The sequence below is a fragment of the Cervus canadensis genome, chromosome 7 (assembly GCF_019320065.1).
Source record: "Cervus canadensis isolate Bull #8, Minnesota chromosome 7, ASM1932006v1, whole genome shotgun sequence".
Classification (NCBI taxonomy): Eukaryota; Metazoa; Chordata; class Mammalia; order Artiodactyla; family Cervidae; genus Cervus; species Cervus canadensis.
The window spans coordinates 47,895,348-47,921,513 of NC_057392.1; the positions used below are offsets into that span (position 1 = coordinate 47,895,348).

Genomic DNA, 26,166 nt, shown 5'->3' on the forward strand with positions numbered 1-26,166 from the left:
TCTAGGGCATGAGCTGGAAGGAAGCTCAAAAGCAATGGAATTCATTCACCAGCATCTCTTCAAGCACAGGTTTGTACAGAGAATGTGGGGCTTCAGAGATGACCTCAGGTTGATGGGGTCCTGACTGGGGAGAAACTGGCAGTGGGGGATCTCACTGCTTCTTCTTGGACCTGAAGAGGGGTTAAGTGAATTGCCCTTGCACATTCAGACAGTGACAGTGCTGGAACTGGAACCCAGGTCTCTGGCAGAGCCTGGCTCATTCCATCATGCTTTGGTGGATGGGAAGAAGAGTAAAGATGGGAAAGAAGAGGAAGCAGAAAAGACAAAGAAGGGGGATGAGAGGAGGAAGAGAGTGAAGAAGGTGAGGGACAAAAGAGTGGGTTGTCTGTTTGTCTAGGCCAGTGGTTCTCAAAGTGTGGTCCCCAAATCAATAGCAGCAGCATCACTTGGGAACCTGTTAGCTATGCAGATTCTCAGGCCCACATCCAACTCACTGAATCAAAAACTCTAGGGGTAGACAACCAACAGTATATGTTTTAGATTCTGGTGCACAGCAGGGTTTAAGAAGCACTGCTCTCAGTAGACTGGAATTGTAGTTCTCCATGTATACTGGGCGTGGGGAACGGACTACAGAAAGGGTTACTCAGTAATCTACCTCCATTTATATCCTCATCTTTGGTCATCACCACTCCTCCCCCACCCCCATGAGTACCCAGGAATGAGACCCTCCGTCTTGGGTAGAGGACGAGAATACTGTGTGAGAGAGAAGGAAGCTTGTGTTTGAGTTTGTCTGTCCTTCAGTTTGCTCTACTCCCTGGGGAAGGGAGCCTTGGCTTTTCTGATGGATCATGAAGCTGTTGCTTATCACACCCTGAGATGATCAGTGGGAGTCACATGGGCCGGGCTTCAGGAGACCTTCTTATCTCTTGTTATCACTGACTCACTGTGTGACCGCCAGCAAGTTCGTTCTCTCTGGGCTTGTTTCCCCTATAAAAGGTAGGTCATGATGACCCTAACATGCCATTCCTCTTTCCCCCAGTAGCTGTCTGCTCTGGAGAATCTGAGGGGAGAATGTTTGGTGGGAGCTGTTTCTTCATCCCCAGGATGAAGATGGATCCCCTGGATCCATCAGGAGGATGGGTACCTCTAATTGGCACAGAGAGATGGCAGGTGACCCTGGAAGAGGGACTACGGCTTGTCCTAGGGGATGGAATAGTTCTTAGCAAGCCGAGGATGAAAAGGCTCACTTTATCACACTCCAGGAGCAACCAGAAAGAAGTTACTGACAGGATTTGTGTTCATTACATTATTCCTTTAGTAAAACTCCAGGTGACCTTGGTAAGGTGTCAAACATCTATAAGCTAAGAGCTTGGGTGAGCTCTTTCATAATGGGTTCTTTTCCTGTCTCTTAGGAGTCATTCCTCAACTGTGGTGCACCAGGGAACTAGCTGTTGCTGGGCTCCAGGGCCTTCTACCTCAGGCCCATTGGCCTGACCTTAGCATGGACGTTGCTTAGCATTGATGCTGCTGTGTAATGGGGAACTCTGCCATGGCTTGAGCCTGGATGCTATTTCTGGGGTGCAGACATATCTGGGTGAATCAGAGGAATGGGTGGGATGCAATGAGAGTGATGTAACCCAGGAATAGTCTTACAGAGGAGCAGAGGCACTGAGCATAGTTTGGTCCCCTTTCTGGACTTACACTGGGGTTAGAGGGAGAGGATCAAAACTATAAGAACTGGTTTTACTAACACTTGTATAAGATGCTGGGGCCTAAGCAACAGTGCTTTGGGGCTTCCTGACTTTATTTCGTAATATGAAATGCAGAGAGCCCTTTTCTACCAAAGACACAGCTCTGGTTCTCCAAGGATTCAGGAGCTTGCTTGTAAGGAGCCAATGCTGCTGGATGGAACACACCAAAGATAGACTCTGGGGACTTAGAAGAAAGGGCCTTTGACAGGGAGCAGAGAACCTGTATGGGCAGATGGGGGCTAATGAGACAGCAAAACGTGAACAATTAATTCTTTTACCCAGAATCTTAGGAAAATTCAAAAAAATGTTTTCAACAAACCATAATTTATATTTTCCTATTTCTATGAGTTGTCATGTCCATGACTAGGAAAAAGTCCACTTTATTCTGGGGGATAATTGAAAGGGCTAGTATGCACAGAGAAATCAGGCATGGTGAACACTAACAGGGGTAAACGTGTCATCAAAGGACATTACATTCTTACTCCTGATATCACTCCCTAATATTTGCTGTTTAACACATCTGGATTTGTATATTGAGATCAATGGTAGGCATATTAAGCAAATTTAGTGAATAAAAGCTTTTGCTTCTCTAAAAGTATTTGCCCTATGAAACAACTTAGAAGAAAAGCTATGACCAACCTTGACAGCATATTAAAAAGCAGCATTACTTTGCCAACAAAGTTCCAACTAGTCAAAGCTATGGTTTTTCCACTAGTCACGTATGGATGTGAGAGTTGGACTATAAAGAAAGCTGAGGGCTGAAGAACTGATGCTGTTGAACTGTGGTGTTGGAGAAGACTCTTGAGAGTCCCTTGGACTGCAAGGAGATTAAACCAGTCAATCCTAAAGGAAATCAGTCCTGAATATTCATTGGAAGGACTGATGCTGAAGCTGAAACTCCAATACTTTGGCCACCTGATGTGAAGAACTGACTCACTGGAAAAGACCCTGATGCTGGGCAAAATTGAAGGCGGGAGAAGGGGATGACAGAGGATGAGATGGTTGGATGGCATCACTGACTTGATGGACATGAGTTTGAGCAAGCTTCTGGAGTTGGTAATGGACAGGGAAGCCTGGTGTGCTGCAGTCCATAGGGTCACAAAGAGTTGGACACAACTGAGCAATTGAAATGACTGTATTTGGGCTACATGATACCTTATGTGTAACCTTTTCAAAGGCAGATTCTCTCATCACAGGGCCTTGAATGGGAGGATGATTTCTAAGTGTGAGCTATTAGGCTTGAGGATATTACTACCATTGTTAAGGTCTCTTTTACTGCTGGAGGGAGGAGGCTGAGAAGAGCCACAGAAACTGGGAGTAGACCCCCAGAAGTTGTGTCTGAGCCGTTTCAATGGCATGGCGAGGGCTGAGGCTTGACCAAGAGGCTGAACTCAAGGGCCTGAGTGTCATCGTGTCTGCCACCATTCCCAACGTCCAGCACCATGCCTGGGATAAGCAGGCATTCAATAAACAGTATTTAAGTGAAAAGTGGACAGTATGTCTCAAGATATTCGGCTAAGAAAGGAAGAGAAGAGAGGTTGTTTTTAGGAGATTCAGGGTCAAGGGTAAGTTTTATAGGATAGGAGAGAGTTGATCATGTAGTCAGAGCACAAGTAGCCCATGCAGGAAGGAGAATAATGATACAGAAAAAGAGGATGACGGAAGCAGATGTAAGGAATAAGACCAGGAAGACAAGCAGAGTGATCTTGAAGGAAAAAATGCTTCTTCCTTGGAGATGGGTAAAATGAGGGGTGGGAAACTCCACCTGAGTCAGACCTGCATTCAAGGGTAAGTCTCTCACCCTGGAGCTCAGCTTAGTTATCAAACCACAAAAGTTTGTTTCTCCCTGAAAATTCTCCTTGCAGCCCAGACTTTAAAATTTAGAAGATTAAAATGCTCCAAGATTAACTGTGGAGATACAGCTTTAAAAGCTAGTAATAAATCTCTATCTATTTCATTGAAAAGAAGATTTACTCTGAATGGAAACCAGTATAAAAGGAAGCTAAAGAGCAAATAAGTAAAATCCAAGAATACTGTATTTGGCTCTGTCACTAAGACTTTCAGAAAAATTCATACCCAGCTACTTAATGATGTTTCAGGTGACTTATTATGAAAACGTATGCACAGGAAGATAAAATTGATACAAAAAGAGAAAAGTCACAAAGCATCTTCAGGAAGGGAGATTGTTATTCTGGGAACAGAAAAGGAAAGGACTATACTTAAACAAAAAAAAATTCAGCTAATTTAGAGATTTATTGTTGGACCCTTTTATCCACTCTCATCTATTCTCTATGTTCCCAACTCATAACAATTTGCAAATGAAGACGCAGCCAACACTTATACAAGGCTACTTTTAGCCCATTAAAAACCACAGCAGTGAAGATGACCACTGGACAAGTAGAGGAGCTGTGCGCCCTGATCACCGGCCCCAGACACTTCGCTGGGACAGAGGAATACAAGGTGAACCCACCTGATCTGTAAAGGCAGCACAGAGAGCACATGCTCAGTATTAAGTGGACACCCAGTAAGTACTACAGGAATTCAGGCATTGAGGGTTCTAACTGGGAAGGCTTCTGCAGGACTCAGGGGGTCCTTGAAGAAAGGTGGAGCCTTGGTGAGGGGCCCTGCGTAGGGAGGACACAGCAATTAGCATAGTAGGAATCTGCATGATCACCAGTCTCAAGAAAAGCACTGCAGAGGGTGTGTGACTAAGGGTGACTGGGGAGGTAGATGATTTATTACATATTGCATTCCAGGAACTATACAGGTACATGGATTCGTTTGTATTTAGTCCCCATGAAGATCATTGAGGAGATGCACGATCCAAGTTGCATTTTAAGAAAAGGCATCTGGTGGATGACTGACTGGATTAGCAAGGCAGCGATCAAAATTTGGGCAAGGATTTAAGGGGCCACTGCAATAATCCAGGCCTGGGGGTGAGACTGGGTTAAAGTCCTGGATTAGAGTGTTGACAGTGGAAATGACAGCAAGGAAAATATACTTATGAAGAATCAATAGTATCTAGTGACTAAATATTTGAGGAAGAGGATGTGATGGAGAGAATATTCCATTAAATACAACTATGATTAGCCAAAGGTAGAAAAATAGTTAAAAGGTTAGTATAGCTTTTTTTCCTAGTAAGGAAGCAGTGAGGAATGTCAGATAAACTAAATCTGAACCAAGCACTAAACTTTCAGAGAAAGAAATGAATCTATCATCAAGAGGTATCTTTAGTCTTAAATACCACTAGGGAAGTAGATATTTTTGATTAAATGACTCTCACAAGATTTAGAAAACCTTTTGGTAGAGATTTATAGTGTGGAACATATGGGACCTTCCTCTTGTTTTTAGCCCTCCCATCTGTGAGGTAAATGAACCTAATTTTAGACATCCTAAAGAAAGATTACATCACTTGTTCTAGTCTTTACTTCCACCAGAAAATTCACTGTACCTTGTTTCACATGCTAATTGCTTTGTGCACTGATTTCTGTATAGTTTAAAAAAAGATTATTCTACTGTAGTTAAAAACTGTCCAAATGAAATTTGTCATTAAAAGCTGATTAGCAGAAGTAGGGGTGGTTACGTACTCAAGTACTTTGAGTGAAGACCAGGTAGTTCCTAAGCTTTAGTCTCGAACCAATTTAAAGGTATGACCTTTTTTTTTCTGAACACACAAGAGAAATCAAGTCATGTTGTGATAATAGAAAAGGCCACAAGATGAGTGTTGCATCTACATGCAAAATGGTTGAGGGTCAAACCAATCAACCAGGGGGCCAGCTCTGGTTCAGATTCCTTGAGTACGTGGCACTAAAATTAGATTTCTATTAATCACACAATATTAGTAGTATTTAAGATTCAGAGAGGTTACGTCTAAAGAAAATTGGTAGTTAATAATTAAAAAGAAAAAACAAAGCAGCCTGTGGGTGTTCAACAAACTAGATTTTCTTAAAAGGTTAGGTAGGGCTGTCTCTTCACAGATTATTTTGTAAAGTATAAGGCTATCAATTTCATGTCTGACAAATAGTTGTTCTTATTTGTTGCTCAGATGACTCTCATTTACTACTGTCCTCAACAAACTATAGTTTCCTTAGGAAACTAACAATGAGAATCTGGCACCAGTAACTGGCACGTTTAGCTACTGGATCATCTGAGTGTTATTCCTGGGAACCTGAAATTCTACAAATCCTAAATTGCTTATTCTAGCAGTCTGCTACTTTAGGCACAATTTTGTTCTGTAAACAGGCTCTTGGGATCTATTACTCTGCATTTAAAGTTTGTTTTAGGATGATAGGCTACTGTGCAATTGCCAAAATGCATGATGCTCACAGTAGAGATAAAGGTGGGCCTGGGGAGGGCCTGCCATGTCTGTCAGATCAGACCCATTTCTGGCTTTGCTCCTTGTTCCTCCAGCAGGCTTATGCTTGTAATGAAGTACAAAAGCATAGCGGGGAAAACTGGAAACAATCCCAAATCTCTTCAGTGACTGGATAAATGAACTGTAGTACATCCATAAATAGACTACTATTCAGTAATAAAAATTAGCCAACTTGATACCTGTTCCAACAGGGATGAACCTTGGATGCATTTTGACTAAGTGAATGAAGCCACACCCCAAATGCTACATATATGGTATGATTCCATTTATATGACATTCTGAGGAAGGTAAAACTAGACAGGTACTAAGAAAAGATTGGTGATTATCCGAAGCTGGGGTCTGGAGGAAGTATTGACTACATAGGAGCAAGAATGAGGAATTTTGGGGATAATGGAACTGTTCTGTATTTCTGTCACAGTGGTTACATGACTCTATGCACATATCAACACTCATAGAACTGTACACCATTCTACTGTGCATAACTGAAAGATAAATAAGAAAGTTAGGATAGTGGCTTCTTTTGCAGTAAGAAGTAGTGACTGGGAGTGAGCTGAGGGGGTGGCAGTGCCTGGGATGCTGGTCATGTTCTGTTTTCTGAGCTTCAAGCTGGTTACATGGGAGATGTTGGTTTATAACAATTCAATGAGGTGTATGGTTTTATGTATTATACTTCAATAAAAAGTAAACAAGAGACGGCGAGAGAGAATTCCAACCTTCACTGTCCCCTGGTCTTCTCCCCCTAATTCTTCCCATATCTATTTATTACCCATGGTATGGTGGTAATGGTATCTTCCCATTACCACTTTAGGTAACAGAAGCCACTAGAAAAACCCTAGTATGAAACTCTCCCTGGTAAGGTTTTGGTACTTGTTCCTAAAAGTCTTGAACAATAACACCAGGTTAGTGCTGTTTGGCAGACCAAAATTTGTTTTGCCAGTTCTCAGGTAACTCTGGTGGAATGCAGAGAGAGCTGGTAGTAGTAGGAAGTGAATGAGAAACTAGTCAACGAGTAGTAGTGACTGTTTTATTCTTAAATTGAAAGAAAATGTATCTTATCAGGGCAATTTAAGGTTTTCCAGACATGTCTCTCAAAAATTAATATTCCAGAGAACTGCTATTAACTGTAGGGTCTAACGCTGCAGAGACGTCTGACAATGGGTCATGAAATCTTGATGCCTTCCAGTTCCATGTTTGAGTTACGACAGGTCACAGTCACAGCATCTCTGACAAAAAGGTGGGAATCCTTAGAAGATGATGAGTAAGCATGATTATGTTGTTGTTCAGTTACTTGGTCAAGTCTCTTCGTGACCCCATGGACTGCAGCATAACATGCTTCCCTGTCCTTCACCATCTCCCAGAGCTTGCTCAAACTCATGTCCATTGAGTTGGTAATGCCATCCAACCATCTCATCCTCTGTCGTCCCCTTCTCCTCCTGCCTTCAATCTTGCCCAGCATCAGGGTCTTTTCTAATGAGTTGGCTCTTTGCATCAGGTTGCCAAAGTATTGGAGATTCAACTTCAGCATCAGTCCTTCCAATGAATATTCAGGATTGATTTCCTTTAGGATTGACTTGTTTTCTCCAACACCACAGTTCAAAAGTATCAATTTTTTGGCGCTCAGCCTTCTTTATGGTCTGACTCTCACATCCATATGTGACTATGGGAAAAACTATAGCTTTGACTAGACCAACCTTTTTTGGCAAAATAATGTCTGTTTTTTAACATGCCATCTAGGTTGGTCATAGCTTTTCTTCCAAGGTGCAAGCATCTTTAAATTTCATGGCTGCAGTCACCATCTGCAGTGATTTTGGAGCCCAAGAAAATAAAGTCTGTCACAGTGACTGACTAAAATGAAAATAATTTTGTAACTAAGTCTGTCAGAATTTATAGCGATGTAGAATGGTGGACCATGTTCTTCTTTCTCAGTCTTCTGCACCATACACACTCCAGAGCAAGGGAAAGAACAGACATTGACAGTCAAGTATCAGATGCTGTTTTTAGTGTTTTATACACACTGCTTTACTTAACCCTTATTAACAACTCTGCAAAGACGTCAATCAAATCTCACTTAAAATGCAGCAAAATGAAGGCTCACGTTAATCTTTATACAAAGGGAATTGGAACAAATCCAGGCTTCTAATTTCAAGGAAAAGGGAATTAATTTTAAAGGGCCCCCTGAATTTGTAATCTTAATGATTCTCAAAATATCTCCGTTTTACAGATAAGTAAACAGAAAGACGGATGAGATGACTTGCTCACCTAATGTTACATAACCAGTAAGTGGCAGAGCTGTCGTTCAAGTCAAGCTGATTCCATAGCCCACATTCTTCACATTATAGTCTTCTGCTGCCAAAGACAATGAGAGCTAAACTGTGCAACTCTGGAGTGAGATAAACAGTCTTCAATATTGGACTAAACCATCTAAATTTGGGTGAGAAAAGTGACATTTGTGTTCTGATATCTTTTAAATTCATCCACCTCAATAAAATCTCAAGCTCACTGATACTCTCTTTTAAATCAGTAATTCAAATTTTGAGGGACTGAATAGCCCACTGAATTAAGCTCACAGCAAGGGGAAGAAAAGGACCTGGAATGGGAGAAAAACAATGGTTGCAGGAGCTACAGGCTCTAATCCTGGCTGTAGCACAACTTTGATTAAGACACAGGGATCTCTGGCTTCTGTTTCACTACCTGTAAATCAAGAGTATTCAAGGCAGAATCTCAGAATGTAACTGTTTAGTACTTTGGAAAACAAAATTTCCACACCAGTAAAGTCCCCAAATTGCCGTGTCTGGAGTTTAAGACTGTGCAGTGATTCAGCAGGTGTGTGCTGACCAGTGCTTTCTGCTTGAAGCTCGCTCCATCATTTTCTGAAGAGCCCTGCACAGATATGGAATAGCAAAGCAACCAGAGACATGTAGTCTTATTTAAGAGGTACTTTTATTTTTGCCAAGTTAAGGGTATTAAGGTGCATACTGGGCTATGCAAGTGGTGCAGTGGTAAAGAATCTGCCTGCCAATGCAGGAGACACATTCCATCCCTGGGTCGGGAAGATCCCCTGGAATAGGAAATGGCAACCTGCTCCAGTATTCTTGCCTGGGAAATCCCATGGACAGAGGAGCCTGATGGGTTACAGTTGCTGGGGTCACAAAGAGTCAGATATGACTGAGCAACTGAGAACAGCATAAGGAACATAATATAAATATGGAATATTTCATGAAACACTCAAAACAGTAGTAATCCCTATATATTAGAATAGTGGACTTCTCCCCTAATGAATAGTGTCCCATTTTTAATCCTAAAGAGGTTCTTTGCCAATATGACAAGTGCTAGCCTTACTTGTTTGCCAGAAATAGTCCTTTCAGCTGTGATGGGAATGACTTATTCTATGTGTCTGTCCCTACTTACTGTGTGACTCTGGGCAAGGACCTTCATCTATCTTTATTTTTAAAGAGACAATAACATAACATAATTTAAGTTATAGTGCCTTACACAGTAGGGGCTGAAAAATGAGGCAGCCTAGCATATCAGAAAAAAAACCTGCAGCAGAGAAACTCTGATACGGATACCCAGCACTGCCATTTACTAGCTAAGTAAGCTTGGCAAAGTGATTCTGCTTAAGCCTTAGAGTGGGGCCAGTAACTTGTATCTTCTTTTAAGAAATTAAATGATACTATACTAAAGTAGCTGTTGCATAGTAGTACTAAGCAATAGTACTTTTATTAACAATTCTATACAATCTAGAAAGGTGCACAAAAGTTACTATCCTCTTACAAAAAAAAAAAAAATCACTTAACAAGGACATTCAGAAAGCAATATATTTTAACACATAAATGGCATCATTTTATAACTTCCTGATATTTTACATTTGACCAGTAAATGCTGCAATATGGCTTAGGCTGGGTCCTGCTATAACGTGATTTCTGTTATCATATGACAACAATAGTCTTCTGATATATTTTTATGTTTGGTAACAACTTACTATATTCAGCATATAACACCTATGGTATATATTTCAATGTGTTAACATATTCAACTCCAAAATCTATAGAAGGAATTTAATTAGGTTGCCTAACAATTCTCGAATTCTGTTTACAAATTATGTGATGCCTCAAATTGTCCCCAAAAATGCTAGCTTGTAAAATAATTTTTTCTTTTTTTTTTTTTCTTTCGGAATACAAGACACATTTAACATACAGATTTTACGATAAAGTTTATTAGCTGTTCTCCTCTTTCTCATAAATGGAATGGATAACGTCGATAATTCTTTACAAACCAGTATGTATTTGTTTAAGAAACTGTAATGAGGAGGCTGTCAAAAACACATATTCAATAAACAACTCCAAAAAAAGCCATGGGAAGCCAAACAGTATTATAAAAGACCAGAGAAATTGATTTCTGAAATTGTTATTTACTTTTCACTAAAATTTCTTAATTGCTCACCATGAAGACCTGTGCAACTCTACAGCAGAGCAGCTACAAGAGATGAAAGGTGTACAGTCTGAGAGGAAAACACTCATACACATGAGGCTTTTGCCTGTTAATAAAGGAGAACTGGAAAGAGGTGGAGACCAAATCCAAACCCAATGACAAGAACAACAGCAACAACAAAAAACCAACCCCCTGAAAAAACACCCCCCACAAAAAACCAACCAGGAACCATCTGAAAACTTTTATAGAAAAGAGGAGAACATGCCCATGTTTTTACTTATAACCTAATTTCCCTAAAGGTTTCTTTGCACACCACCATACTCTCATTTTCACTTCACAAGATTAAGGAAGATAAAGTCTAATCAATTAATATTTAATTTAAAAATCAAACAAAAAGAGTAGGTGGCAAAAGAAAAAAATATATTTTAAATATACATATATATGTTTGTGTGTGTGTGCAACTATGTAAAGAAAATAATTCCCATAGTTAGAGTTTAAAGAAAGTTTTATATATATTTATATATATATATTTTATTATAACAAAATAGTCAGTTATTGTGGGTAAAATATTCATTAAAATCTGACCCTTAAGAATGTATTTAAAGTTTTAGACTATGTATTGGACTTCTTTCCCACTGCCATAATGAATACTACATTACCACTGTAATGTCTGTTTTGTATTTATGTCCATGAAATCTTCTCAACCTTATGTGTAAAAGGTGAGCTCCCCAAGCACCTAAACATGGCCTCAATTCAGAAAAATCTAATGATCATTATGTATGAACAACTTTTGTAAGACACTATAAATAGTGTTGCACAAGGAGATTAAAAACATTTAAACACTGTTATTCCTAGCAAATCTACTGGGAGGAAAAAAAAACAAACTTCAAATAATAAAAGACTTTTACAAAGAACGCTTATGAAAAATGAATATCCCTTGTGAAATTATTAGTTAACTCAGATACTCATTTTGAAATTAAGAAACATATATTTTTGTTATTTGTCTGTATGAAATATTTGCTTTGATAACAGAGTCAATTGAGAAAAGGACTTGAGAGTTAACATATTGGCCAAACCATGCTATTAAAGTTAAGCGTGCATTGTTGCTCAAAATTCACTAAATCATTAAAACCACTTTTCTTTCATTTATATTGAAATTTGGAAAGACTGTACATAAAGCTTTTCTGAAAAATCTCTTAAGGTTCCTTTCCCTTAAACATTAAGGAATTTTACCACAATTACCCCGTCTCTTGAAATCCTATTAATAGCTGGTCAGGCCATTCCATCTTCAGCTGTGAAAAATGGCCACAAACCAATAGTGACATGAAATAATACAGATGGTACAACTTGAGGGAGACACTAAGACATCAAAAATAAGTGCAACTGCAGACCATGATGAGTGGGATATGATTCAACAAGAAAGAAGAAATGAAGACAGACTCAAGAAAGAAAGGGCAAAGAAGTGTTGAAGAAAATGAGACTGTGGAAAAGAGAAACAGAGAAACATCAGTCCTCATAACTTTTCTTTTGCTGGAACCCAAATGTAAGGACCAGACTGTTCTTCTATGATCTGCTTCACTTGGTTGTAAATGTCTTCCAGCGTATCTCCCTGTACAATAGCTGTAATGATAGAATCAGAAACCTCCATTAATTGCTTATCTTCACCATTACAATTATTTGTATAATATCTAGAAACACTTATTCAGGGAGAAATACTGCTTATGTACTGTTTAACTAGTAAAAAGCTCATTTTATTAATTTTCCTATTTGTAAAATAGAAAACATTTTATTTCAAAAGTTTATCAAAAAGCAAGATTTGGTGATTTTTACTTTGTGCATTTGGGAAACAGACACTGAAGTAATTAGAGGCAAAAGAACAGCTATCTGCAACTTACTCTTAAATGTTTCATAAAAAAGTATAAATGTGGTATAATGTTAAGTGCTGGTGGAATATGAGTATATGTAAGTGCTGGTACTATTCTTGTGATTTTTCTGTTAAGTCTGAAATTATTAAAAAATCCTTAACAAAACAACACTTGGGTTACAATTCCATGATACTTAATAGTACTTATTAATAATATGAACACCAAATATAAGCTAATCAGTATTTCAAGCAAGTAATTAACAACAAAAACCTATCCAAAGATAGCTAAGGAATAACTGGAATAAAATTTGGGAATTGAATTTGGGAAGTGCTCTCTACTCTTCTCTTTCTAAACAAATATCTTAAAAATGGATCAAAATTTATAAAGGATCAGAGAAAAATCAGTATCATAAGAAGAAATCAACTCTGAATGTTTCCTTCTGGTATGAATTATTCCTGTACATGCTGTCCTTATCAACAACCTAAGATACACTAAATTTCAAGATTCTTCATCACCACCACCTAGATTAGATGAGTTATTCTGAAAATGATAGCACTTATTATTACTACTGGTAATTGTGGACATAGTTCAAAATTCATCTCAATGAGTCAGTTCTTACGGCCCCAAAGCAAAATTCTAACATACAAGCATCTACACATGATGCCAACCTGTGAAATGTTCAGTAAATTCTTGTTCCAGTTTCATGGCTCTCTCAAACGTCTTTCTGGCTTGTTCTTCTGTCAGACGCTTATTCATTTCCCTAAGCAAATAAATTTAGAAATTAATAATTACTACATTATAATACTTTTGAAAAAGGGTGACAAAGGAGAGAAGACACATATAAAATCATGAAAAGGTGAGGTCTGCTGAGAATTGTAATGTAATTGCAAACTATATTCAGTCACTGACCATGTAGCTTTGTATCTGGAATGACAGAAGGGTTTCAAAATTTTCTTGCATTAGCTCAGGACAGTCAAAAAACCCCAAACATTAACTTGTCAGTTTTGACTTTGATGAAAATCTCATATTAAAATATGACTTACAGATCTACTTACCAACTTATAAGGTAGTAAAGGGAATACATGAACACATTAAATAATACCATGAGAAGGCAATCAGCAAAACAGTTTGGGTGAAACTGCAGAGTAAGTGAGTTGGTTTCTTCAACAAAGAAACAGAAAAAAGGCAAAGATGGGAGGGAGAATATGTGGATCAAAAGACTTAACAAACTGTCATGAATAGACTGTCTGGAACTTGATTCAAACAAACTGAAAAAACATAAACTTAAGAAACAAGAAAATATGAACTATCTGATGCTATCAAGGAATTACTGTTTCATTGTGACATCACAGTGATGTTTTTTTTTTTTTTTTTCCTTCCCTCCCAACTCCACAGTGATGTTTTTAACAAGGAATTTTATCTTTCAAATACATATAAAGATGTGTGGATGAAATCATGTAATGTCTGGGATTTGTTTCAAGATAATCTGGAGTGGAGGGTTAAGGAGGTGTTGGGATGGATAAATAAGATTAGTTGTAGTTAATAATTATATTACAGCTGGATGATGGATATATGAAAGTTTGTTCCCAACTTAAGAGAGAAATCTTTCAATGTTTCACCTTCAAATATGACATTTGCTTTGATATTCTGTAGATGACTTTCATCAGATTAAGGAAAATTCGCTTTTATTCACAGTTTACAAAATGTTTTTGTCATGAATAAATGTTAATTTTACCAAATGCTTTTTTTACATTAAAATGATCTTTTTTACTAAAAAAAAAAAAAATTTTTTTTTTTGGGTTGTGCTGTGTAGCTTGTGGGATCTTAATTCCCCAGCCAGGGACTGAAACTGAACCTGGGCCACCACAGGAAATCACCAAGTCCTAATCACTAGACTGCCAGGGGAATTCCTGTAAAATTGTTAATGTGGTACATTACACTGACCTTTTAAAAAACTGAAGTACTGCTGATTTAAAATGCTCTTAGTAAAAAAAAAAAATAAAAAAAATAAAATGCTCTTAGTTTTAGGTGCAAAGTGATTCTGTTTTATCTATCTATTCATATGTGTACATATATTCTTTTCATATATATATTATATATATACTTTTCCAGATTCTTTTCCATTTTATGTTATTCAGTTCAGTTCAGTTCAGTCACTCAGTCGTGTCCGACTCTTTGCCACCCCTTGAATCACAGCACGCTAAGCCTCCCTGTCCATCACCAACTCCCGGAGTTTACTGAAACTCAAGTTCATCGAGTTGGTGATGCCATCCAGCCATCTCATCCTCTGTCGTACCCTTCTCCTCCTGTCCTCAATCTGTCCCAGCATCAGGGTCTTTTCCAATGAGTCAACTCTTCGCATGAGGTGGCCAAAGTATTGGAGTTTCAGTTTCAGCATCTGTCCTTCCAATGAACACCCAGCACTGGTCTCCTTTAGGATGGACTGGTTGGATTTATGTTATTACAAGATACTAAATATAGTTCTCTGTGCTGTACAGTAGGTCCCTGGTGTTTATCTATTTTATATAGAGTAGCATGTGTCTATTAATCCCTCAATTCTTAATTTATTTTCCCATCTCCCCTTTGGTAATAATCATGTTTGTTTTCTATAATACACTGATTTTTAAAAATTACTTTAAAAATTGTGATAAAGGGGCTTCTCTACCTGGTGGTTCAGATGGTAAAGAATCCACCTGCAATGCAGGAGACCCAGGTGGATCTCTGGGTCCAATATCATATAGTAATCTGATTTTTAGTATGTTGAGAAAGTCCCATACTATTTTCTACAGCAGCTGCACCATTTTATATTCCCACCTACACAACAGTTCCAGTTTTTCCACATCCTTGGCAGCATTTATTTTCTGCTTTTTGACAGTAGCCATCCTAACGGGTGTGAGGTGGTATGTCACTGTAGTTTTGATTTGCATTTCCCTAGTGATTTGTGATGCCAGGCATCTTTTAAGGTGCTTACTGGCCACTTGTTTATTTTTCCTCTTTGGAGAAATATCTATTCAAGTCCTATCCCCATTTTTGAATCAAGTTTTACGTTGTTGTTGAGTTTTCTATATATTCTGGATTTTAATCTGTTATCAGATCTATGATTTACAAATATTTTCTCCCAATTCTATGGGTTACCTTTTTATTCTGTGGGTAGTGTCTTTTGATATAAAAAGCTTTAAGCAGTCACAAAGTCTAACCTCCCTTTTTGCTTTTCTTACCTGTGTCTTTGGTGTCATATCTAAGAAATCACTGCCAAATCCAATGTTGTGAAGCTTTTGTCCTGTTTCCTTCTAAGAGTTTTACTGTCTTATCTTTAGGGCCTTGATCCATTTTTAGCTGACTTTTGTATGAGTGTTAGGTAAGGGTCCACCTTCATTCTTTTGCATGTGGATACACAGCTTTCCTGGCATCATCTGTTGAACAGACTATCCATTCCATTTTTTTTTTTAAAGATTTTTGTTTGACATGGACCATTTTTAAAGTATTTACTGAATTTGTTACAATACTGCTTCTGTTTTATGTTTTGGTTTTTTAGCTACAAGCCATGTGGGATCTTGGTTCTCCAACCAGGGATTGAACCTGCACCTCCTGCACTGGCAGACGCTGACCCCTGAACAAGGCTGGGGTTAGGGATGCCAACCCTCCACACAGTTGAAAATCTGTGTATAACTTAACAGTCAGCCCTCCATATACTTGGTTCCTCTGTATCCATAGTTCCACATCCACAGATTCAGTCAACTGTAGACTAAGTAGTACTGCAGTATTTACTACTGAGAAAAGATCCATGTTTAAGTAGACCCATTGGAAGGACTGATCAATATTTGGCCACCTGATGCAAAGAGTTGACTCATTAGAAAAGACCCTGATGCTGGGAAAGACTGAAGGCAGGAGGAGAAGGGGACAGCAGAGGAAGAGATGATTGGATGGCATCACCAACTGGATGGACATGAGTTTGAGCTGGTGAAGGACAGGAAGCCTGGCATGCTGTAGTCCATGGGGTGGCAATGAGTCGGACAGGACTGAAAACTGAACTGATGCAGTTTAAACCTGAGATGTTCAAGGGTGAACTGTAGTCACATCAGAGAAATTCTGCAAGTCCAACTGTTGTCTAGGTGGGGAGATGGATTCCTGGTGCTTCTTACTCCAGCTTCTCTCTAGCTCTATCATGGATTAATCTCAAATGTGAATCTCGCCTTGCATTGCTTAAATAAGCCCAACTTGGCTGTTATATTTTATCTTATAAAAACTGCTGGATTCAATTTGCTCATATCTTGGTAAGGATTTCTGCATCTATATTCATGGTAAGACTGGTCTGTCAGTTTCACTGCTTGTGAAATCTCTGACAGATTTTAGTATTAAATTGGTGCCTATAAAATTAGTTGAAGAATCTTTGTAAGACTAGTATTGCTTCCTAGTTTTTGGTAGAATTCAGTAAGTTCTCTTGGCTCAGTGTTTTATTTGTACGAAGGCTTTCCATAATAGAGTTAAGTTCTTTAGTAATACAGGCCTAGATTTTCTTTTTTCCTTTTCTATTTCTTCAGATCTTTTAAAGTATAATTCTCAAACACAGAAGACAAATACCATAAATGTATATCTTGATGAGTATTCAGCAACTTATGCTTTCCTGTATATCCAGTACCTAGACTGAGATAGAGAACATTACCTCGGCACCTAGGAATCTGAGTATCTTCACTCTAGTCACTAACCAACCCTCAAAGAATAACCTCTGTTTGATTTTTATAATGATTACATTTGGGACCATGGAATATACATATACCTTTAGGTCTGGATTTTTGTTTCACTCAAACTGTATCTATGAGATTCTTCTATACTTTTGTGTGTGGTTGGAGAAGTGTGGTTTTACGGTCACATAGGTTCACACATTTTTGTGTGTGGTTTTGTGTGTTCATTCCCATTAATGTAGAATATTTCATTGTGTGAATATGTTATAATTCACGTATGTATGATGGGCATTTGGTTAATTTCAAGTTTCTGGTTATTTAGTATAGTATTTCTGTCTAATCTAGTACTTGTCTTTGTAAACACAGGTAAACATTTCTGTTGGGTGTATATCTAGAAATGAGACTTCTGGGTCCTAAGTAATGTATATGTTCAGCTTTAGGAGATACTGTAAACAGTTTACCAATGTGGATATACCAATTTACACTCGTACTGTGCTACTCAAGGTGCAAAGCAAAGGTATAAATGTATCTTACTAATGGAATAAACCTTTAACTTTTATGAATGTCCCTCTTTATCTCTAGTAATACTTCTTACTTGAAGTATACTTTGAAAGTAGCATAAACAAGCTGAGTTTTCCATGGTATATCCTTTTCTCCCCTTTTCTTTCAGCCTTTTCACAGACTAATAATTAAGTCTGCCATATGACTGATGGGTTTTCCCAAATATTTCCCAAATACACTTTCCCAAAATATGACACTTTGGTATAATGAACATTTTAAGTTGAAGGACTGTGTAAAATGACAGGTGCAGGAGGGACTCTCTGACTTTTCTCTGAAGTAGATCAAGAAGACCCTCATGTGAGAGGTGACCTCCCTGTATCTAAAGAAAAGCAGCATCCTTATCCCTGAAGACAGAGGGGAGCTGAGAGGAATTTGAATGAACAAGCCTTACTAAGTTTCCACCAGGTTACTACTCTTAAGTCATATCCTCTGGTCCTATCACATTTCCCCATCATTCTCCACTCTTCATCTAACCTAGTATAAAAATGTTCAGGTTTAACCATTTCTTTGGGTTTTCATTTCCTTATGAAGCATCCTATGTGACCATAAAATGTATATTTGCATGCTTTTCTCCTGTTAATTTGTCTTTTGTTACAGAGGCCCAGCTGAGAACCTAGAAGAGTAAAAGGTAAAGATATTTTTCCTTTTCTACAAAAGTAACATATAGTTACTTATTTTTCATTCTTCTATTCTGACAATTTTTGTCTTTTAATTGGACCATTTAGGCTAGCATTTAATTAATTAAATATTTGGGTTAATTAATACTATCTTACTATCTGTATCCTTTTGCCCCACCCAAATCATGTTTCTATTTGCTCATTCCTCTCTTTTAGTATTTATTTAAATTATATTTTTTGTCCTCTATTAGATAAACAGTTATATATTATTTGATTCTCTTAATCAGAGCTGCACCACCTAATCAAGTAGGTACTAGATCCATGTGATTATTTAAACTCAAAAATTCCAATGTTACTTAATGCATAGTATATTAATGTTGACTATGATAGTATCAAGAGTGCTTATTTAATCCTCACAACAACCCTCTAAGGAGGATATACTATTATTATCTGCATTTTACAGACAAAGGAATTGATATGCAAGAAGGATAAGTAAATTATCCAATCTAATAAGTAACAGAGACTGGATTTGTACTTAGAGGCTGTGCCTTAGGAATTTACACTTACATGATATTTTCCATGGATTTGGGTTTAATAAAAATGGAGATCGGATAAAGTTGTGCAATCTGTAATCTCTTTATGGCATTTCCAGACACATCAAGGATACAGTGTTTGCCCTAAAATAGAGGGGATAGAGAAGAAAAATAAGTGAACGAAGTATTTTCAATTATATCACAAGTATATTTCCTAAAAGTACAAAGTCTTAATTATGATATGTTTGGATTCTGTTCACTTTAAGCAAGTCTGTCATTTCTATTATGAATACAATGTATAATGACTATAGATTAATTAATTTTCCATTCTCAAATATTACATTTAAAAAGGAATAAAAATGCAATTTCCATAGACTAGTAATCTCTCAAAATGGCAACCAATATGGGGTTCCTGTCTTTTATTTTGCTGAGAAAGGGTACTAAAATATATCTTAAGGTTACCATCTTGCCACAATCCTCATTTTATAAAAGAATATATGTCCTATAGATATCAATTAGGTCTAGTTGGTCCATTGTGTCATTTAAAGTTTGTGTTTCCTTGTTAATTTTCTGTTTAGTTGATCTATCCATAGTTGTGAGTGGAAGGTTCATAGCATTACAGGCTTACCTCAAGAAACAAGAAAAAAGTCAAATAAATAACCTAACTCTACACCTAAAGCAACTAGAGAAGGAAGAAATGAAGAACCCCAGGGTTAGTAGAAGGAAAGAAATCTTAAAAATCAGGGCAGAAATAAATGCAAAAGAAACTAAAGAGACCATAGCAAAAATCAACAAAGCTAAAAGCTGGTTTTTTTGGGGGAAAAAAAAAAAAGAATATATGATCAAACAAGAAGGTAGAAGCCTAAGATAAATGAGACTCTTTAAAACTGCATATATAAACAGAAAAAGAGACACAGATGTACAGAACAGACTTTGGGACTCAGTGGGAGAAGGCGAGGGTGGGATGTTCTGAGAGAATAGCATTGAAACAAATATACTATCAAGGGTGAAACAGACCACCAGCCCAGGTTGGCTGCATGAGACAAGTGCTCGGGGCTGGTGCACTGGGAAGACCCAGAGGGATGGGGTGGGGAGGGAGGCTGGAGGGGGGATCAGGATGGGGAACACATGTAAATCCATGGCTGATTCATGTCAATGTATGGCAAAAACCACTACAATATTGTAAAGTAATTAGCCTCCAACTAATAAAAATAAATGAAAAAAAAATAAAACTGCATATATATTACCACTATCCTACCCTATTTTTCATCTTATTGGGGAGCAGTGAAAACTTTATTACAAACTAGAACATTTGAAAACCCCAGTTCTGAATTTAAGAAACTTTCTTGACTTAAATTCACTGCCAAAGGCCATTAAGGTTTTTAGTAAAGAGGAGCATTTCCATGTTAAATAGGGTAGTACTTCTAATTTATCAAACAGATTTTATTATAACATTTCCCTGGTGGCTCAGACAGTAAAGAATCCACGAGCAATCCATTCCAGTATTCTTGCCTGGAGAATCCCTGTGGACAGAGGAGCCTAGTGGGCTATAGTCCATGGGGTCACAAAGAGTCGAACATGACTGAAGTGACTTAGCAATAAAATCAGGTACTCCCCCATAATGCATCTTGTAATCTAAGGGCTTGAATCCAGTTCAATGAATGGTAATTTCACTTTAGTAGGAATATTTAAAATAAAAAAATTAATATTGTATGAATACTTCAAACACACAGAAAAGTAAATAACAGACATACATGTACCCACCACCCACTTTTATTAAATATTACTGTTTTACCTGACTGCTTAGAAATTTAAAAAGTTTACACTGAAACTTTAATATTATATCTTATTTGCTTTATTTTATCCATTTCTATATATGTACACAAATTGTAGACATAATAACTTCTTTACTCCTTACTTCCTGAACTGAATGACATCTCTTACATAACCACAGTACAATTTCAGTTGGTCATCTAGTATCGTTTACTGCAAAAGGAAAAAAAATTCTTGCTCTAGGGCCAGTCTAGGACCACACATTGCATTTAGTTGTAATGTGTCTTTAGTCTCTGTCAAGCTGGCACAATTCTTTAGTCTATTTCATGATCTTGATATTTCTGATAGTACTGAATATTTTTTTCAGAGAATATGCCTCAACCTGGGTTTGCCTAATGTTTCTCATCAGATGGCAGGTACACATTTTTGGCAGCAATAGCACAGAAATGATGTTGCATCTTTCTCAGTCCATCATATCAGGAAGCATATGATGTCTACTAGTGATTTTAATATCTTTTTTTAGTGATGTTAATTAAAAAAATTTTATTTATTTATTTCTGGTTCTGCGGGTCTCTGTTGCTGTGTGCAGGGTTTTTTTCTCTAGTTGTGGCGAATGGGGCTACTCTTTGTAATGGTGCTTGGGCTTCTCACTGCAGTGGCTCTTCTTGTTGTAGAGCACAGGCTCTAGAGTGTGGGTTCAGTAGTTGTGGCATGCAGGCTTCATTTGCTCCATGGCATGTGGGATCTTCCCAATCCAAGGATCAAATACATGTCTCTTGCATTGGTAGACAGATTCCTAACCACAAGACCACCAGGGAAATCCTGATGTTAATTCTGATCATTTTTTTAAAGGTTTTGTCTGCCAGATTTCACCACTGTAAGCCTACTATTTCCCTTTTATAATTGAGAAGTATTTTGGGTAAGGATATGTTGAAACTATGTAAATATCCTGTTTCTCATCAGACAGTAATTAACTCACTCAGTAATTTTAGCACACACTGATGACTCCTGCCTTAAACAATCATTATGGCAGTTGTCAAGAGACCTAACTCCATTACTCCTTCTAACTTTATTAGTAGACATTAATAATGTAAGGTGAAGCTTCCCTTCCGTCCACTTATTTATTTATTCATGTATTTACTTATACCATTGTGAACTCTTAGATTCTTATTCTCTGTGTTACAATAAGCTATTATCATTTTAATATTCTAATTTTTCCAAACTTGGCCACTGGGGGACTTTACAGGTTGACTTCAGTGTCTTTATGGAATACTTGTATCATTCTTTAAGCACTTCCTTAGTTTTCTGGCATAGCAAAATGTTCTAGGCACATCTTGTACTTTCCCAATGGAATCAGCCATAATTCTAATGAGTTCTGGAATGGAGGATAGTATTTAGAAAACAAGATCTAAGCAGTAGGTATTACTCAGAATCATCATTTTTAGGCCTTCTTTGTGGACAGAGCAAGAAAATATATACACATATTTGTATTTTCTATATCTACTATATTAAGATGTACGGATTTACATTCATATCTCTAATTCCAATCCAATTATCACAGTTTATTCTATCCTTACCTTATTTCTAAAATCTCTGCATTGACAGTGAGAAATCTAGCTCCCATGAACTGTAAATATATTATTTGCTCAACTCTAAAACATATATTAGTTTCAAACCTACTATCCCATACCACTCTGAAAAACAAACCTACTAATTAGAGTTCAGTATCTGTTCACAGGTTTTCCGTCTTTAGCCTACCTTCAAGGATTGGTGGGATTAAGACGTTTCCCCTTCCCTTCCCCTTTTCAATGAAGTTATTTGAAAATTTTAAAATAACTATTTGAAATACAGTTAGATTAGATTTAGTTTGTTCATATACCATTCTGCTTTCTCTTATCTTCTCTTTTTATTTTTTGAATATACAAAATGTTAACATAGTGCTGAAGTCAAAATTATACAAAAAGGTATACTTGGAGAATTGCTACACCTCCACCCATTCTTCCTCAATCCCTATCTCTCATCCTTTCCAATCCTCCCTCTGTAGGTAACTCATCTCAGGCTTGATTTATCGTTAAAAAAAATTTTTTTTTTCCTCTAAGGCATTTTATTTGTACTTATTACATCCCTAGAAAAAGAATCCAAGGATTTTCCCTCCTGTATGTTTTCGTCTTGCTTCTTCATGGTCCATGATGCCAGCTGAGGTTGTCAGTACAATGAAACCAAACTGACGGGATGGGAGCAGGTTATTCTGCCATTTTCCTAGATCTTTGAGTTGCACATCAAATCTGGGGCTGATCACTCCACACTTATTTAGCCTGCCTGTGAGGTTCACAACCATTTTCCCAGCCCCGTGATCATCAATGATTTCAAATTCGCCAATGTAACCATGCTTCATCATCACTGTTAGAAACCTGACGATGACCTTGGAGCACGGCCAAATAAGCACCTGGCGTTTGCCTCTCTTTTCGGCGTTGTTGATACTCTTGAGAGCATCAGCCAGGACATTCATGCGCACCATTCTGGCGGCACAGAAAGATGGCGGAAAGAGCAAAAAACATTTTTTTAAAATCTTACTTCTGTGTGAATTATTTATATCTTTTGTCTATTTTCTGTTACATTTTGGTCTCTAGTCCCTCAATTTTTAAGTGTGTTTAATATTTTGGGAATATCACCCCTTGGCTTGTAGACTTTTTATCAGTTGTTTTGTGGCATTGGTAATGGTGTTTTATATTAGTTTTTGGAAAAATTTCTTTGCAATCCAAAGTCTTTTTATTTTCATATGGTCAGAATTTATCAGTCTTTTATTGCATCTGAATTTTGATTTATGGCTAAAAAATCTTTCCTATGCCCAGGTTATATTTTCTTCTATTATTGTTGCTTTGTCTCTAAGTTGTGTCTGACTCTCTTGCGATCCCATGGACTGCAGTCTGCCAGGCTCCTCTGTCCATGGGATTTCCCAGGCAAGAACAATGGAGTGGCTTGCTATTTTCTTCTCTAGGGGATTTTCCCGACCCAGGGATTGAACCCATGTCTCCTACATGGCAGGTGGGTTGTTTACCATTGAGCAACCAGGGAAGCCTGTCAACTTTATTAGAGCCAATTTTTGCATATGGTGTGAAGTATGGTTCTAATTTATCTTTTCTTCAGTTGTTCTAACTCTATTTATTAAAAAGTCCATTATTAAAACCACCAGTGACTTGAGATTGCATCTTTATCATATACTGTATTTTCATACATATTTGGGTCTTTCCTAGATTTTCTTTCCTTTGGATTTACTCATCTCTTTGTCCTATTCATGGGTCATGCTGCTGCTCCTAAGTCACTTCAGTCGTGAGCACACTGTTTTATTTAAGAAGACTTTATAGTAACCTTTAATATCTGGTAGGGCTAGAATCTCCTGTAGCTTTTCTTTTTGTGTTGTCCTGGCTTCTCATATGAACTTCAATTCAATTTCTTTGACTTCATAAAAAAGCTGGTAGTCATTTTTATCGGGATTGTGTTCATATATAAATTAGCTTAGAACTGGCAGCTTTATAATGTTGAATTGTCATAGCTAAGAACAAGGGATGTCTTTCCATTTGTTCAAGTCTAATACTCTTCTAGGAGTGTTTTACAGGTCTCCTCATATAAGTCAGAATATTTCTCATTAAGTTCACTAAGTATTTTACATTCTATTTCCTGTATTATAAATATGGTTTTCTCTATCATCTTCTGATTACTATTAATGTAAAACATATTAATCTCTGCAAATTAATTTTATAAGCTACCTTACTCTTGCTTTTTTATGTCTTTGATTTTATAGTCTTTAATTTTATAGTGAATTCATATTTTATCAAATGAATTTTGTAATAGATTTTTTATGGTGTATTGTTGCCTGGAGAATCCCATGGACAGAGGAGCCTGGTGGGCTGCTGTCCATGGGGCTGCACAGAGTTGGACACGACTGAAGCAACTTAGCACGCATTGGAGAAGGAAATGGCAACCCACTCCAGTGTTTTTGCCTGGAGAATCCCAGGGACGGGGGAGCCTGGTGGGCTGCCGTCTATGGGGTCGCCCAGAGTCGGACACGACTGAAGCGACTTAGCAGCAGGAGCAGGAATACTGTAATACCTGAAAACAGAGACAGTTTTCTTTCCAATTATTATGCCTCTGATTGATCTGTATTGTGTAATAGAACTGACAATACCTTGAGTAGTAGTAGAGATGGACGTCCTTGCCTTCCTCCTCATCATAATGGCACTGTCTCATTGTTTTTCCCATTAAGGATTTAAATTAAGATTATCAATCCATCTATCTCAATCTTTTTCCTTTTTCTCTTTAAAAAATAATAATCTCTATGTTTTTGAGATTTCTTCCTTCAGGCAGAGGTACTGAATTTTACCAAATGCTTTTCAGGCATCTATGAATATATTTTTTTCTCTTTAGATCTGTTAATGTGATAGATTACATTAATGGATTTCCTAATATTGAGCTGACTTTAAACAGCTTTAATTCCACTTGGTCATGGTATATTATTTTTGCAATGTCGTATTGGATTCTATTTATTAAAATATTTAATACTTCTGTATTAATATTTATCAGTAACATTGGTCTGTAATTTTCACTGTCTTCATCAAGTTTAAATATCAATATTAGATTTGTTTTATAAAAATCTAAATTTATAAAAATGCTCTTGAATGGTATTTACAGAGCTTTAGGATGATATGACCTTTCAAGATTTGTTAAAATTCCCCCATGAAGTTGTCTGGACCTGATGCTCTTTGTGGGATAGTTCCTTGATAACTTGGCTCTATTTCTTCTAAAGACTTTTTCTTCTGTAACTCTTTTCATCCCTAATAGGTCAATTTTGGTAAACTGTATTTTTCCAGGAAATTATCCATCTCAACCAAGTTTTGAATTTTATTTATATAAAGATATTCAGTGTATGATTTCATATTATTTCAGGTGGCTCAGTGGTAAAGAATCCACCTGCCAATGCAGGAGATGCAGGAGACATGGATTTGATCCCTGGGTTGGGGACATCTCCTGGAGTAGGAAATGGCAACCCGCTCCAGTATTCTTGCTTGGAAAATTCCACAGATAGAGGAACCTGGTGGGCTATAGTCCATGGGTTTGCAAACAGTTGGATGTGACTGAGCATGCACACACGCAAGCTATGGAATAGGAAAACAACCAGAGACAATGTAGTCACATTTAAGAGGTACTTTTATTTTAGCCAAATTAAGGGTATTAAGGAGCATACTGGGTTACCCAGCTGGTGCAGTAGTAAATAATCTGCCTGTCAATACAGGAGATGCAAAATATGTGGGTTTGATCCCGGGGTTGGGAAGATCCCCCTGGAGTAGGAAAGGGCAACCCACAATACTGTATAAGTACAATATTATAGAAGTTTCTGGTATAAAACACAGTGATTCATACATTTTAAAGGTTATATTCTATTTATAGTTATTATAGTCCTTGTGCCGTACTGTATCTCCTCATAGTTTATTTTATACCTATGCCTGTTTTTAAGTTAATGAAAACATAAAATACATTTATAAAAACACAAAATATGTACCAATAAACTATGTAGGCTGTT

At 37.4% G+C, this 26,166-nt stretch overlaps 2 protein-coding genes across 13 annotated transcripts in view; both read right to left on the reverse strand.

The window, feature by feature from the left end:
• Positions 1-10,322: 10,322 nt before the first annotated feature.
• Positions 10,323-26,166, reverse strand: part of DLG1 (discs large MAGUK scaffold protein 1) — a 261,150-nt gene continuing 245,306 nt past the window's right edge. For all 12 annotated transcript variants that reach the window (XM_043473294.1, XM_043473302.1, XM_043473301.1 and 9 more), the window contains 3 exons: positions 18,850-18,959; positions 13,091-13,182; positions 10,323-12,177 (listed from right to left, as the gene is read on the reverse strand). In XM_043473294.1, coding sequence (XP_043329229.1) covers positions 12,071-12,177; positions 13,091-13,182; positions 18,850-18,959 — 309 coding nt within the window. In that variant the 3' untranslated portion in view covers positions 10,323-12,070. The remainder of the gene's footprint in view (positions 12,178-13,090; positions 13,183-18,849; positions 18,960-26,166) is intronic.
• LOC122444690 (40S ribosomal protein S15a-like) lies at positions 22,670-23,505 on the reverse strand. The gene has a single exon (XM_043473304.1). The coding sequence runs from the start codon at positions 23,104-23,106 to the stop codon at positions 22,714-22,716; it is 393 nt and encodes a 130-aa protein (XP_043329239.1). The 5' UTR covers positions 23,107-23,505; the 3' UTR covers positions 22,670-22,713.

Coding starts and splice junctions, on each gene's coding strand:
- LOC122444690 (XM_043473304.1), bottom strand. CDS start 23,106: ATGGTGCGCATGAATGTCCTGGCTGATGCTCTCAAGAGTATCAACAAC.